Genomic DNA, 13,460 nt, shown 5'->3' with positions numbered 1-13,460 from the left:
TTTCTATTTTTCAAAGCCAATAAACAATTCCTTATCAATAGAAAAACGTTGGTCAAAAAATTAAATGTGCATGTATAAATATTATATGTGTTTATGATTAGGCCAAGTCTCAGTTCTTCAAAATTTTGAACCTTACTCAATGAACAGAAATCAATGAAATATGTATGTACAGGCTACAGGGTATTTTGTGGTCGAGTTTTCCAACTCCAGAGAACTTTATTGCCCAAGGGTATTTTTTAAAATACCTAATTCGGGCACACTAACGGAAACCTGTTACTTTGTTTACCTCCTCCTTGTTACGAATACATATTTGAATCAATGCCACCGCGGTTGCCGTTCGGTCAAGTCAGAAACTTCTTGCAACTAGGACACAGAATTCGAAGGATGAGCTCCAAACCAAGTGTGTATGTGACTCGTCCAGATGTGGACGACAGCGGTCTGGAACTGCTGCGCAAAAGGTTTGTTTTTATTGCTGCCGGCTAATTAGCATACGCACTAATCTAATGTGCATGACATATGACATATCGCAGCTGCCAGGTGAGCACTTGGCAAGAGACTTCTCCTGTTCCCCGCTCCGAACTTATCCGCGAGGTGGCCGGAAAAGATGCCCTCTACTGCGCCCTAACCGACAAGGTTGACAAGGAGGTCCTAGATGCTGCCGGTCCCCAGCTGAAGTGCGTGGCCACCATATCTGTAGGCTACGACCACATCGATATGGAGGAGTGCAGGAAACGTGGCATTCGCGTGGGCTTCACTCCGGACGTGCTGACGGATGCCACCGCGGAACTGACACTTGCCCTCCTCCTGGCCACCAACCGGCGTCTGTTTGAGGCCAACAAGCAGGTCTACAATGGCGGCTGGAAGTCGTGGGCCCCCATGTGGATGTGCGGCCAGGGTCTGAAGGGCTCCCGGGTGGGCCTTCTGGGCTTCGGACGCATCGGCCAAGAGATAGCGGCACGCATTGCACCATTCAAGCCCGCGGAGATAACCTACACGACCCGCTCGCCAAGACCCCAGGAAGCGGCGGCTGTCAACGCCCGACACGTGGACTTTGATGAGATGCTCCGCAACTCAGACTTTATCGTAGCCTGCTGCGCCCTAACGCCCCAGACCAAGGAGATTTTTAATGCGTCTGCCTTCCAGAAGATGAAGTCCAACTGCATCTTTATCAACACTGCTCGAGGTGGGGTTGTGGACCAGAAGGCCTTGTACGATGCCCTGAAAACAAAGCAAATTCAGGCCGCAGGTCTGGACGTCACGACGCCGGAGCCATTGCCGCTTGACGACCCCCTCCTTAAACTGGATAATGTGGTTATTCTCCCCCATATTGGCAGTGCTGACATCGAAACACGCAAGGAAATGTCCCGCATTACGGCCCGAAATATCCTTGCTGGTCTAGCTAATAAGGAAATGGAAGCCGAAGTAAAACTGTAATTCTATGAATACAATTCGCCTTAAAAATGTTTAACAAAATTGAAATAAGACGATAGAAGAATATCGTATTTACAAAATAAAAGTATCAACTAAAAAACGTTTTCAACGTTTGACTTATACGGTTTACCTACACACTGATTTTTTGTTACCCATCTGTAACTGGTCTGCATTCATCTGACCCAAAATATGTGGCTACCACACTTTATTGAAACCTTCGAAAGCAAGAATTCAAAAGGGAGACCGTTTACCTTCAAGCTTACTGTCTACGTGGCACGTCCGAATATACATACCAGCGGGTTTGTATCGCAACACAACCAAGAATAAACCACCGAAGGTGGCGACAAATAGTGCCTGATATGTGGAATTTGCTAAAATGCCTTGCCCCCCCGACTTTCATGTGACCTGCTTTTCCCTAACACCTTAGACTAGTGAGATTATTAATATGAAATCGATCTGCATTTTTGTCTTGGCGGAATTGTTGATCAGAAGACCATACATCGAAACGTTTCTCAAGTTGAAAAAAAGTGGTTAGTCTCCCCCACATCAGCAGCGCCGAAATTTCAACCCACAAGGAAATGGCCCGTTTTAAGGGTCAGAATATTCTGTCTGACCTTTCGGGTTCAAAAAGGTTGACAGAAGTGAGCGTGTAAATATAAACTTATTCTTATTCAGTAAATTGGAGATGTGTATGGGCAAACAAAACAATTAAGCAGCAACTAATCCTCGCCAGGCGGTAGAGGTTGGTTTAGATCGCTGGGCGGGGGAACAGGCAGGGGCACCAGAGACGTCAGAACGGAAACTGTGGATATTACGCCGATTTCCGAGGGATCCTGTACCTCCTTCTTGATATGGTCTGCGCTGATGTAACCGCCAGTTTCGTCCTGAAATAGAGAGAGATTTCAGAAAAATTGTTAAGTCAGTGCAACAAAACGATAACGAAATCATAGTGGATAACAGTTTTAAGACTACAACGTTGTAATACTTTTAAAATACACTGGTAAAAAAACACATTTCATAGTTACCGTAACGAAAACATCAACCGACTTTCCGGAGATGATGTCCAGAACCTGCTGAGTAATACCGCTGCCGTTCATCGGCTCATCCTGCATGCTCTCTGCGTATTCCGATAGAGCTGGCCTTAGATCGGGGCACTGCTGCAGGGCGTCGACCAGCTGGGCGGGAGGGAGGTGCAGTAGAATCGGCATGGATTGCGGCTTGAGGCGCTGTACAGTTTTCAGGAAGCCCTCCCAGATGACCTTCTGCCGCCAGACCTGTTTCATGATCAGCCGCTGCAGCAAGTTCATTACGAAGTTGGCAAGTCGCGGGTACAGAGTCAAGCTCTGGATGGTTGTGCGCATCATCAGAGTAGGCAGTGGGATGACCTCCACCAGCTGCTGTAGCACAGCCATAAGCACCTCCTGGGTGTACAACTCTCTTTCGGCCAAGCACAGCGACGTGGCCTTGACGATGGCCTTCAGGTCACAAACACTCGGGTCGATGGTGTGCAGAGCCACCAGAATATCCGTCGGAGACAGGGCCATCGTTTGATGGGCGAACTCGGCGCCAATGCCTAGCAAACGATTGAAGACCTCCTTGACCACAGCGGGGTTCAGTTTTATCAGCTTGGGCAGAACGGCAATCAGTTCGGAGCGGGTCAACCCACTCAGTACGGGTATCATTACACGCACATCCTTGACCTTGTGCTGGTAAAGATCACGCACCCGGCGGACCAAATCTTCATGTGGCGCAGGAACTCGCTCCGTCAGTATGTAGATAACTCGGATCACCAAGGTTTCCATGCCCTTGGGACAGCTCTCGATCAAATGCATCAATGTAGGGTTTTCCACACCCAGCTTCTTTATGGGACTATCCAGGCTACGCAGGATCGTGCGCTTCAGTTCAGCGGAGGTGGCTATGAACACTTGACAAATTTTTTCCACGTAAACTGTAAAGACAAACAAGTTTTATAAGTTTATCAAACCTGAGTTTGGTAAACACAAGATCATATTTGAAAGAATACAGTGGTTGTCTTTTTATACCTTTATAGATGGTACTAAAAAAATAAATTATAAAAGAATTGTTACTTCTCCATTCTTAAATTTTTTTTGGACATAGTAAAAATTTGATAATTCATAATTACGCTTTTAATTTAATTAAAATCGAAAAACGATATCATATAGCTGCCATAGTTTCTAAACATAATCGCAGTTATCTCGAATTTTAGATGATATAAAAAACATTTAATTTTTGAAATATTTGCAAGGGTTGATAAACTTATTTTCTTGTTTTAGTCTAATATACATATTATTTGGTGCTTCGTTTATCGTATTATATTATTTTTTCACATAGTTCATTCTATCTGCAATGGCGAAACCCAGGATGGACAAAATAAATATGTTTAGTAATGGAAATCGCCAAATAACAGAAGTTTTTATAAAAAAGTTTTGCAGAATTCTGGTTTGATACCCTATAAAAATATGATTTTTCAACAATGTGTGTGAAAGCTTACCCTCTGGCTTATAAGGTAGTAGGGTAAGTGCCAAGCCAAGACACACCTTGGCCGTATCCTCCCGCCATGCTGATTCCGCTGTTGGTCGACCAAACTCTTGCGAGAAAACTGCGGCCGGAGGCGCCTCCAGTTCCACGAATTTTATCCACTCCAAAGCGAATTCGTCGATTCTCGCCGGAAGGATTTTGTGAACATGATAGAGACTAACAAGGTGGGCCAGTGCCCGATCCCGCAAATCAGCCCGCTCGTGCACGGAGAAGTTGAGCAGCGCGCGCACAAAGCGATTCTTTCGCGGAGGCCTTAGCACGGCCAGGTCCTTAATCAGCTCCAAGCCGTGCTGGGAGAACTCGTCGTCCAGGCTAAGCTGAACCAGATGCCCGATGGAATCTTCCGGCAGGATGGGAGCCTCTAGATAAACGCGACGTATAGTATAATCTTATCCTTGTGATCGCATCGCTCTCCAATGCCAAAGATGAGCTTATTCAGCAACTCGTTGTACGCGTGATCGGGTCGATTTTCGGTCTTTACGTAGGTGTGCCTTGTGAATCCCTGCAGCAGGGAGTACTCCTCAAATAGCCAGGAGAAGGCCAAGTCAATGCGCTGCTTCACATCCTCCAGAATAAACTCCATGATGCCGTAGCGCACGTTGTCCGGAAAGGTGGCCGCAATTACGGTGACCAGCTTGCGGCGCCTGAAGGACACGCCTCCCTTTATGCACTGCCGCTCCGAGTTGAGAATGCGGCGCACTGCTTCAGTGAGGAACTTCTCCTTCAGGTTGCGTGGCAGAGGCTTGGTGATCTCCTGCAGCTTAAGCGTCTTGGCGCGCTCCTTCATCTTTTCGATCACAGTCTGCTCGCCCTTGGCGCGCTCCATGGTCTCGCGCAGCTTCTTGGTGGCCTCCTCCTTACGTTGCAGCTCTTCCTCACTCAGCTTTTGGACAGATTCCTCGTCTACTTCCATGGGAGTTGGTGCTGACTCAGTTTCTTGCACTTTTTTGACCCTCATTGGCGGCTCCCGACTGAAGGTTGCGGCACCTGGACCGAGGCGCTTTTCTGAAAGCTGCTCACCGAACATTCTCGAGATGTTGCTCACCTGCTGTTGGATGGACATTTGTCGAATCGGTGTATATTCCTCGAGGAACTTTTCAGGTACCTCGGTTGGCAGAGTGGGCAGGAACTCCACCACCAGACCCACTACTGTTTCCGGGTTGCGTAGATGTTCGGCCAGAAACTTTTCGTTGACTCGGGTGGATTTTTGCTTCTGACGCTCCAATTCCTCTGTGTCCAATTCCATCTCCCGCTGCTGCTGCTCTCGCTGCTCGCTGGCCAAGCGAGCTCTCTTCGCCAGACTTTGTGCGGCGTTTTCAAGAATGCGCTTTTGACGCCGAGCCATCTCCTGCTTGTCCATCTTGGGCATCAGCTTCTGAATCTCATTTGTCGAAGAGCCCAGGTCCACCAGCATTCCTCGGATGGTGCCTGAGAACTCAAAGGCGCCGCGATTCTTCATCAGTGTCTGCAGCTGCATCTTGAGACTCTTGCGCACGGAGCTCACCTGCGAGTCAGTGAGAGTGGGCGGCAGATTGGCGTTCAATTGCTTGAAGGCATCCACAACGGCGCCCATAAAGACGGGCCGCATTTTGGCCACCGTGCACAGGCTGCTTGTACAGGCAATCAAGTTTACCGAGGATATATGCGTGGTGCCGTGGAACTGAAGCAAAATGTCGAATATGTTATTGCCCTCCTCCTGCAGCTTTTGGCGTCGGAAGAGCTTGCAGTGATCGGGAACATCGCCCAGCGAGAAGTCTCCATCCCGTTTGAGGCTGTCCTCGTCGGCAAAGCTCTGCAGAACAACCACGCCCTCTAGGAACTTGATTGCGTTGGTGCGGATGCCGTCGTTTTCGTTGTCGATCATGTCCAGGATCTGGGCCTTGATAAGGCTGAGGATGTTCCATGCCTGCTCCGCACTGTCACCGGGTTCCATTAGATTGCACAAGTACTGCAATCCGTTTTTGTAGATGCTGCCACAGGCCTGAATCACTCGCTTGATCACCTGGGCTGATGTATCCCTGAGTAACATAGACACGACGTTGATGACATGTGGCAGTAGCTCCACCTTCACTTTACTGGAAGTGGAGAAAAACGTTAAAGCTATAAGTTTCTTTTAATTGTACGGCTATTCTTACCACACTTGCTCCACGAAGGCGACCACCTGCTTGCGCACCTCCATGTTCTGGTCGTGGGCCAGGGATAGCACTGGCTCCAGGAATTCCTCGGCCAGCTCCACGCAGGACCCCAGGACAGTCTCCTGCACCTTGACCAGCAGTTCGCATTTTGTGGGACCCGATGCGATGACCAGTTCATTGCACCAATCTACCACCTAATGGAAAAATATATAGTACAATAGCCAACTTTGATCAGTTGGGATCCGTTTGTTACCTTTGCCCTAGCCGTGGCCGTTTTTTCGTCTGTGAAGAGAATGGCCGTCTCCGAGACGAACTGGCTACGTCCAATAATGCTATCCATGGTCGATCAGTTGTATCTAAATTTACCCAAATCTGCGAAGTAATCTCAAAATTTTTAAGAGCTGCCGGCACAGATGGCAAGCGGATTACCGATAACCATTGAATAACTATCGAAAACGGCTTGGAGGTGTTGGCAAATTGGTCATTTTCACGTCAAAGCTTTTGCTTTTATATATATAAAAACCTAAAAAAAATATATTGAGGTAATCATTTTTAAACAAGTAAAATTATACTTCCTTAATTAATTTCATAATAAATAACACAGCCCGAAATTTTTTTTTTTTTCGAAATGCAGGCCTAATGACACTTGACTAAGGTAAATTAGCCTTTTCTAAGCATAGTTCCCCACTACAGCTATGATTTTTTATAAAAGAAAATCACGTTTTCTTTTCTTTAGTTTGATAATAACTTTAAAAATGGTCAACCAATTTTAGTACACTTTTTGCGAATAAAAAGTTTTATGGTTCTTCTACATGGTCTTTTTTAATTTGCATCGCTAACTAAGCAGAAGCGAATATTTAAGCCTTTTTCGTTTTCGAAATCACAGTGAAATAAAAATATAGCAATTGCGAACAGCGTTTTAACATCAAATAAAATTATTTTCTTCTATGATTTTTTTTTACATATCATGACGTTGTGTTTTTGTTATTTGTCACATTGGACATGTTTCTCTGAGCTGTTTCAGATTTTTATCCTTTTTCCCAACCACAATTTACAAACTGTGCTTAAACCTGTCACTATATTATTTAAAATATTTCCATAAGGTCCAAGTAGTAAGGGTTCAAGGGTTAAGTTAACCTTAGGTGGAAAAAATTCCTCCTTAATATAATTATATGCTCTTGGGCAAAAAAACTTATATTGTCCTGTGTAATTTGTGCCGCGATAAAAGTAGGTTACAGAGTTGCCGAATTGCTAAAACAGTTTAAAGATGAATTTGTATGGAACAGCAAAGAAACATCTGAACACAGATTAACGCCTCATCAGTTTGGAATACCCTTTCTATTTATGGAGCCAAAAAAAATCTAGTTTTTTTTAGCAACTTTAGATCGGCCTGGCTATCGAAAGCAGTCAGCACTGCTGGCTGAACGATATGTGGGGGTGACTATCGATAGGCCAGAGGCATCGATTTGCTCACATTTCTTGGGTTTTAGCGTGAAAAAAACGCCTAAATAAACGAATCGGCAGCGTGTCAGGCCAGAAAGTGCAACCAACCGATCGCCGTTCGCGCCGCATTCGAGGCTTGAAACCGCCGACGCCGACCAAGGCGCCGAAAAAACGTCGCAGCAGCCGCCAGCCGTCGCAGCGGAGTGTTTACAGGGCAAGGAACGCAGCGGAGGAGGGAGTGGGTGTTCGTGCGTGTGTATGTGTGCGTCAGTGAGTGGGCAGAGGCAGCGGCAGAGGAGCAGCAGCGGATGTAGCTCGTTGCCCGGACCCCGCAGTGGATACCACGAAAAGCGATCGTAAACGTACGTAGGTCAACTTGGTGGCACAAAAAAAATAAACACTGGAAACCGAAGACGAGGCCTTCTGGAACAGAACAGCTCAACAGCCGCAGCCGCGTCGGTGACCGCACCCTAATGTCAAATAGCCAAGCAAATGCCGGCAACAGCGGTAGCGCGGTAGCGGATGAACCGAGCCAGCACCACCCCCCCTTGGCGCCCGCCCCTGCGAATGCATCCTGCCCAGCAGCGCCGCCAGCGTCGCAGCCGACGCAGCAGCAGGCACCGCAGTCGCAGCAAGCGCCCCCGCACATAGTTGGTGCCTCAACAGCTGATGCGGGCAGCGGCGTTGCGGTCGGCGTCAGCGTTGGCGTTGGCGTCGTCGCCGGCAGTGAGGGCGTCAATCTGGACTCGTCGCCACGCGAATCCGGGGACGATTCGGAGGATGAGAGCGAGATCCTGGAGGAGTCGCCCTGCGGACGCTGGCTGAAGCGGCGCGAGGAGGTGGACCAGCGCGACGTGCCCGGGATCGACTGCGTTCATCTGGCCATGGACACCGAGGAGGGCGTGGAGGTCGTGTGGAACGAGGTGCAATATGCCAGCCTGCAGGAGTTGAAGTCGCAGGAGGAGAAGATGCGGCAGGTGTTCGACAACCTGCTGCAGCTGGACCACCAGAACATCGTCAAGTTCCACCGCTACTGGACGGACACGCAGCAGGCGGAGCGGCCCCGGGTGGTCTTCATCACCGAGTACATGTCGAGCGGGTCGCTGAAACAGTTCCTCAAGCGCACCAAGCGCAACGCCAAGCGGCTGCCGCTGGAGTCGTGGCGCCGCTGGTGCACCCAGATTCTGTCCGCGCTCAGCTATTTGCATTCCTGCTCGCCGCCCATCATCCACGGCAACTTAACCTGTGATAGCATCTTCATCCAGCACAACGGCCTGGTCAAGATCGGCTCGGTGGTCCCGGACGCTGTGCACTACAGCGTGCGGCGGGGCCGTGAGTGGGAGCGAGAACGCGAGCGGGGCGCCCACTACTTCCAGGCGCCAGAATACGGCGCCGCCGACCAGCTGACCGCCGCGCTCGACATCTACGCCTTCGGGATGTGCGCCCTGGAAATGGCCGCCCTGGAGATCCAGCCCAGCAACAGCGAGTCGACTGCCATCAGTGAGGAGACCATCCAGCGCACAATCTTCAGCCTGGAGAACGATCTGCAGCGCGACCTGATACGGAAGTGTCTCAATCCGCAGCCGCAGGACCGGCCCAGTGCCAACGATCTGCTTTTTCACCCACTGCTTTTCGAGGTGAGTTAAGAGTCAAACCAACATGTTCTCAATTGGAGTTCCGCATGACAATTGCCTTAAGTCTTGCGGGTGTGGGATTCAGTTCAGTTTTGTTTTGTTTGTATAAATAAAACTTTATTATACTGCCACATTGTCAAAGAATTTTTTTTTAACGCAATCTAAAAAAATTCTTTTGACAATTCAAAAATTCGAGTGCTCCTCTGATTTTTAGGAGGGTTCTTGAAGCAGCCTGAAGGTTCATAAAGGATTTTTGGGAACCTCTTTTTTTCACAAATTTTTCACAACCAATTTTTTAATCCAAACAAGTAGTTGTCAAGATTTCGGGTGAAATATGTTGACTTCTTTAATTTAAAGTGTAATGTGACTGCGCTCATCAATCAAGAAAAATAAGTGATTTTTGACCTAAATAATTTTTTTTTCATTTTTGCTGGAATGTGATGTGTTCAATTGCTCAATTCGGCAGAGGTTGTGGTTCTTCATTTTGGGGAGGTTACATTTTTTTAAGCCCTGATTACGAAATTAATTTAATTTAATTTCATTTGTTACTCCCGCAGGTGCACTCCCTGAAACTGCTGACTGCCCATTGTCTGGTCTTCTCGCCCGCCAACCGCACCATGTTCTCGGAAACCGCCTTCGACGGGCTGATGCAGCGTTACTACCAGCCGGACGTGATTATGGCCCAGCTGCGGCTGGCCGGCGGCCAGGAGCGTCAGTATCGCCTGGCAGACGTTTCGGGTGCCGACAAACTGGAGAAGTTCGTTGAGGACGTCAAGTACGGTGTGTATCCGCTAATTACGTACAGCGGCAAGAAGCCGCCCAATTTCCGGTCGAGGGCCGCCTCCCCGGAGCGGGCTGACTCCGTAAAGTCGGCCACGCCGGAGCCGGTGGACACGGAGTCGCGGCGCATCGTTAACATGATGTGCAGCGTGAAAATCAAGGAGGACAGCAATGACATAACCATGACAATACTGCTGCGCATGGACGACAAAATGAACCGTCAGCTGACATGCCAGGTCAACGAGAACGATACGGCGGCGGACCTCACGAGCGAACTTGTGCGCCTGGGCTTTGTCCACCTTGACGACCAAGACAAGATCCAGGTGCTGCTGGAAGAGACGCTCAAAGCAGGCGTTATGAGCGACGGTGCCGGGGCAGAGAGCTCCGGTGCGGGGGTAACCACCACGGCGACCATGGCGGCCTTAGAGCAGCTGGAGCGCAACTGGTCGATATCCTCGGACACGGACCAGCAGGGCACTGCCGTGATGTACGTGCCGCAGGAGCAGCAGCAGCATCCGGATCTGGACGTGGACGTGGATCAGTCGGGAACGACGAGCAATTGAAAGTATCAGCTTAGTATTCAGGGCAGGCCGACGCGTATTGTTTTTATTATATTCGGAAATTACACATAACGATTTTATTACTGCTATTATTTGTTATTTTTATATATATACCTCTATATATATATATATATATATATATATATATATATGTATATGTATGTATGTATCTGAAATAATATTTATGTATGTATGTACCATAAACGATGATGAACCAGGCTTCCAGGCTAAAGAATTCGATGACAGACACACACACCACACAAGAGTGGGTCGACTCGCAGGAACAGAAAATGATATTTGGTCATTAGGCCGCAATCTGGGTCGTATTAACTTTGAGTCTAACATTTATTGTGTTTTTGATAACGTAGAAGGCCGAAAAATGTATCCGAAAAATGCAGAAAATATTTCGCGGTTAAATATTCTTTCCCCGCCTGCTAAATGTATTGTTAGTGCTATAGTTTCTTTGGCGAAATTGATAGAATTGTTTCGATTATACGTTCCGGATTTTATTAAAATTTCGATCCACCAACAAAACACTTTTGACTATACGCAGCTAACGAGCTTACAAAAATCAAAGCCATCGCTTAGCATAGCTCTGAAATGAGTGCGAATGGAATTCGCAGCTCCTACAGCTGGACACGACTCAAGAACGAGATTTCAGTACCCTCAGATTCCGAAAAATCATCTGGACGCCACTTCGAAGATGATTTTTTCTAGGACTATATCAGATTTGATAAGTTAGCCATGTCGCGACGTGAACAAACCCTAAAACCACAGTGGAATGTATTTAAATGTATTACAAATATAAACAAATACGCAAGGCCACGAAAAATAATAAATAAATTATTTAACTAAAAACCTATATAAACACAAGCAGAGCATGCAACAAAAATAATACACAACAGACATAGCTACACTATTATTAAATAAATAAAGATGGCAACCAGCTGACAAATTCTAAAGTCGTTTTCTTTATTTTTTCAAATGTATTTTTGTGCTATTTTAAGTAGTTGATAATTTGTGACTCCGACCGCTTTATTTAACGTTAGGATAAAAATAAATTGGATAAACGATCATCCCAATTTAGACCAATAAAGTTAATTTTCTATAGTCGTAATAGGTAATGAATTTTGAAATTAAGTACATATATGGACAACGCACATGTCACAGAATTTTAGTTTTGGTTTAAGACTACAGAAAAATACTGCTGTTAAGACAATTGTTGTAAAAGACCGACATCTTAAGAAAAATGAAAATTCCAAGACAAGTTACTTTATTTTGATTTGCATTAATACGCACATATACGAGTATGTAGGTTGCTACTGATAGGTAAAATCTATTTTCAACTTCATTATTAATTAATACCTCCTCCTTCATCGACTTTAAGCTTATGAAAATTTAACTTAGGCACACGACTGGACAGTAGCTTCGGCCTCTTTGGGCTCCGGAGTGGCCAGCTTAATGCGCTTGCACTGTCTTTCCTCCGGCTCCACATCGCTGAAGCCTTCGGTTGCTGCGGGGTCTGTACGTTCCTGCTCAGCCTGCTCCTTGTCATCACTCAATACGGCTACCTTTCGAATAGGTTGCTCCTGCTCGTAGAGATCCAACAGCTTATTGCCTTCGTACAGGACAAAAGGCAAGGTAGCTCGCTGATAATAGTCCGGCAGTAACTCCAAGTTGTTGATCACAGTGTCCAGCATGTGCGACTTCTCACACCAGATGCCAGGGGCATCGTTCCGAACCGGATTGATGTGCACATGCAGGTGGTAGAAGGACGGCTGGTAGTGGAAGTACATGCGCAGCTGGTTGGGATTAAGGCCGTAGCGCTTGGAGATTGCGTCCTTCGACGCCTGGCGCAGATTACGCAGCAGATCGAGGTGGCTTCCGTTCAGATCCCGCAGCGATTTGATATCATGCTTGTGGATAATGCCCAGCAGGTATAGGTTTTCCACATTGCGTCCGTCCCATTTGAGATCGGGAAGGAGAATGAAGCCAGTTTCCGGATCCGCGTCCTCAAACACGATCCGCTCCTTCTCCTGTTTGTGCTCGAGTATGTTATAGACCCACTCTAGGGAGAACTGGCTTGAGGTCAAATATGGGAGCGTTATCTTTTGATAGAGATCCGGCGTCTCCCGAATGAGATATTTTTGGCAAACGGAATATTTCTCGATGTGCTTATCGGTGGCGGGATATATAACTGTGCTTTTGACGCCTGCGAAAAGGAAGGTTATTTTATAACATTATTCTGATTAAAGTATTTTTTGTAGGTTTATACTTGCCGCACAAATCTCGGCTGGGCACAACCTGAAAACTGCCGTAAATATTATTGACAAACTCAGTGGACACCTTCAAGTTGGCGTTAAAATAACTTGGTTTCTTTGGAGACTCCTCAGATGGCGACTCTGGCGTGGCCACATCGCTTTCGCGGTAAGCTGTAGAGAAATATTTAAAGTTAACAGGGCACTAAGTGTTTTTATTTTCCTACTACCATTTTTCTCAAACACTACAATTGCATCGTCAGTTTCCGAAATGTCGGGAAAAGTTCCGAGGAGGGAAATGCTCTTCCTCACACTGTTGTTGGTTAAAATCCGCTTCAGCCGGAATTTGGACAAGTCGTAAGACGGCGACTTTACCTCTGCGTTTTCAACTGGTTCCGGCATTTTATAATTATTATTTTAGTAAATTACTAATAAATATTTATTTTCTTGCGGCTTTTAGAGGTGAGGAAATATCGATGCCAATGTGGGTGTCATCGATGTTCTTAAAATATCGGTCATATCGATAGCAGAGATTATTGATGTTTATCAATCCTTCTCTCTCTCTCTTTCTGATAGATCGAAGTTCCGCTAACACAAACCCACCACAAGCACGCAAATTCACCGCTAGAGGTGGGGAAATATCGATGCCAACATCGATGT

General features: G+C 46.8%; 4 protein-coding genes across 4 annotated transcripts; 2 read left to right on the top strand and 2 right to left on the bottom strand.

Annotated features, from left to right (window-relative positions):
• Positions 1-258: 258 nt before the first annotated feature.
• LOC128266284 (glyoxylate reductase/hydroxypyruvate reductase) lies at positions 259-1,560 on the top strand. The gene is made up of 2 exons (XM_053002694.1): positions 259-458; positions 531-1,560. The coding sequence occupies exons 1-2, from the start codon at positions 319-321 to the stop codon at positions 1,432-1,434; spliced, it is 1,044 nt and encodes a 347-aa protein (XP_052858654.1). The 5' UTR covers positions 259-318; the 3' UTR covers positions 1,435-1,560.
• A 134-nt stretch (positions 1,561-1,694) lies between these two features.
• On the bottom strand, positions 1,695-6,578 carry LOC128266266 (symplekin). The gene is given in 6 exon segments (XM_053002670.1): positions 1,695-2,315; positions 2,457-3,379; positions 3,944-4,372; positions 4,375-6,065; positions 6,126-6,319; positions 6,379-6,578. Coding segments are annotated over 6 exon segments (3,489 nt in total). The 5' UTR covers positions 6,466-6,578; the 3' UTR covers positions 1,695-2,150.
• Positions 6,579-7,546: 968 nt separating this feature from the next.
• Positions 7,547-11,504, top strand: LOC128252562 (nuclear receptor-binding protein homolog). Its single transcript, XM_052980354.1, has 2 exons — positions 7,547-9,205; positions 9,760-11,504. Exons 1-2 carry the CDS (start codon positions 8,042-8,044, stop codon positions 10,543-10,545), a joined length of 1,950 nt encoding a protein of 649 aa, XP_052836314.1. The 5' UTR covers positions 7,547-8,041; the 3' UTR covers positions 10,546-11,504.
• Positions 11,505-11,798: 294 nt separating this feature from the next.
• Positions 11,799-13,283, bottom strand: LOC128252564 (m7GpppX diphosphatase). The gene is made up of 3 exons (XM_052980355.1): positions 13,031-13,283; positions 12,822-12,974; positions 11,799-12,754 (listed from the first exon to the last, which is right to left on the bottom strand). Exons 1-3 carry the CDS (start codon positions 13,200-13,202, stop codon positions 11,946-11,948), a joined length of 1,134 nt encoding a protein of 377 aa, XP_052836315.1. The 5' UTR covers positions 13,203-13,283; the 3' UTR covers positions 11,799-11,945.
• Between the last annotated feature and the right edge of the window lie 177 nt (positions 13,284-13,460).

This window comes from Drosophila gunungcola, chromosome 3R (assembly GCF_025200985.1).
Source record: "Drosophila gunungcola strain Sukarami chromosome 3R, Dgunungcola_SK_2, whole genome shotgun sequence".
Lineage (NCBI taxonomy): Eukaryota > Metazoa > Arthropoda > Insecta > Diptera > Drosophilidae > Drosophila > Drosophila gunungcola.
Note: the sequence above shows the minus strand (reverse complement) of the source record. Positions and strands in the feature narration are given on the sequence as shown.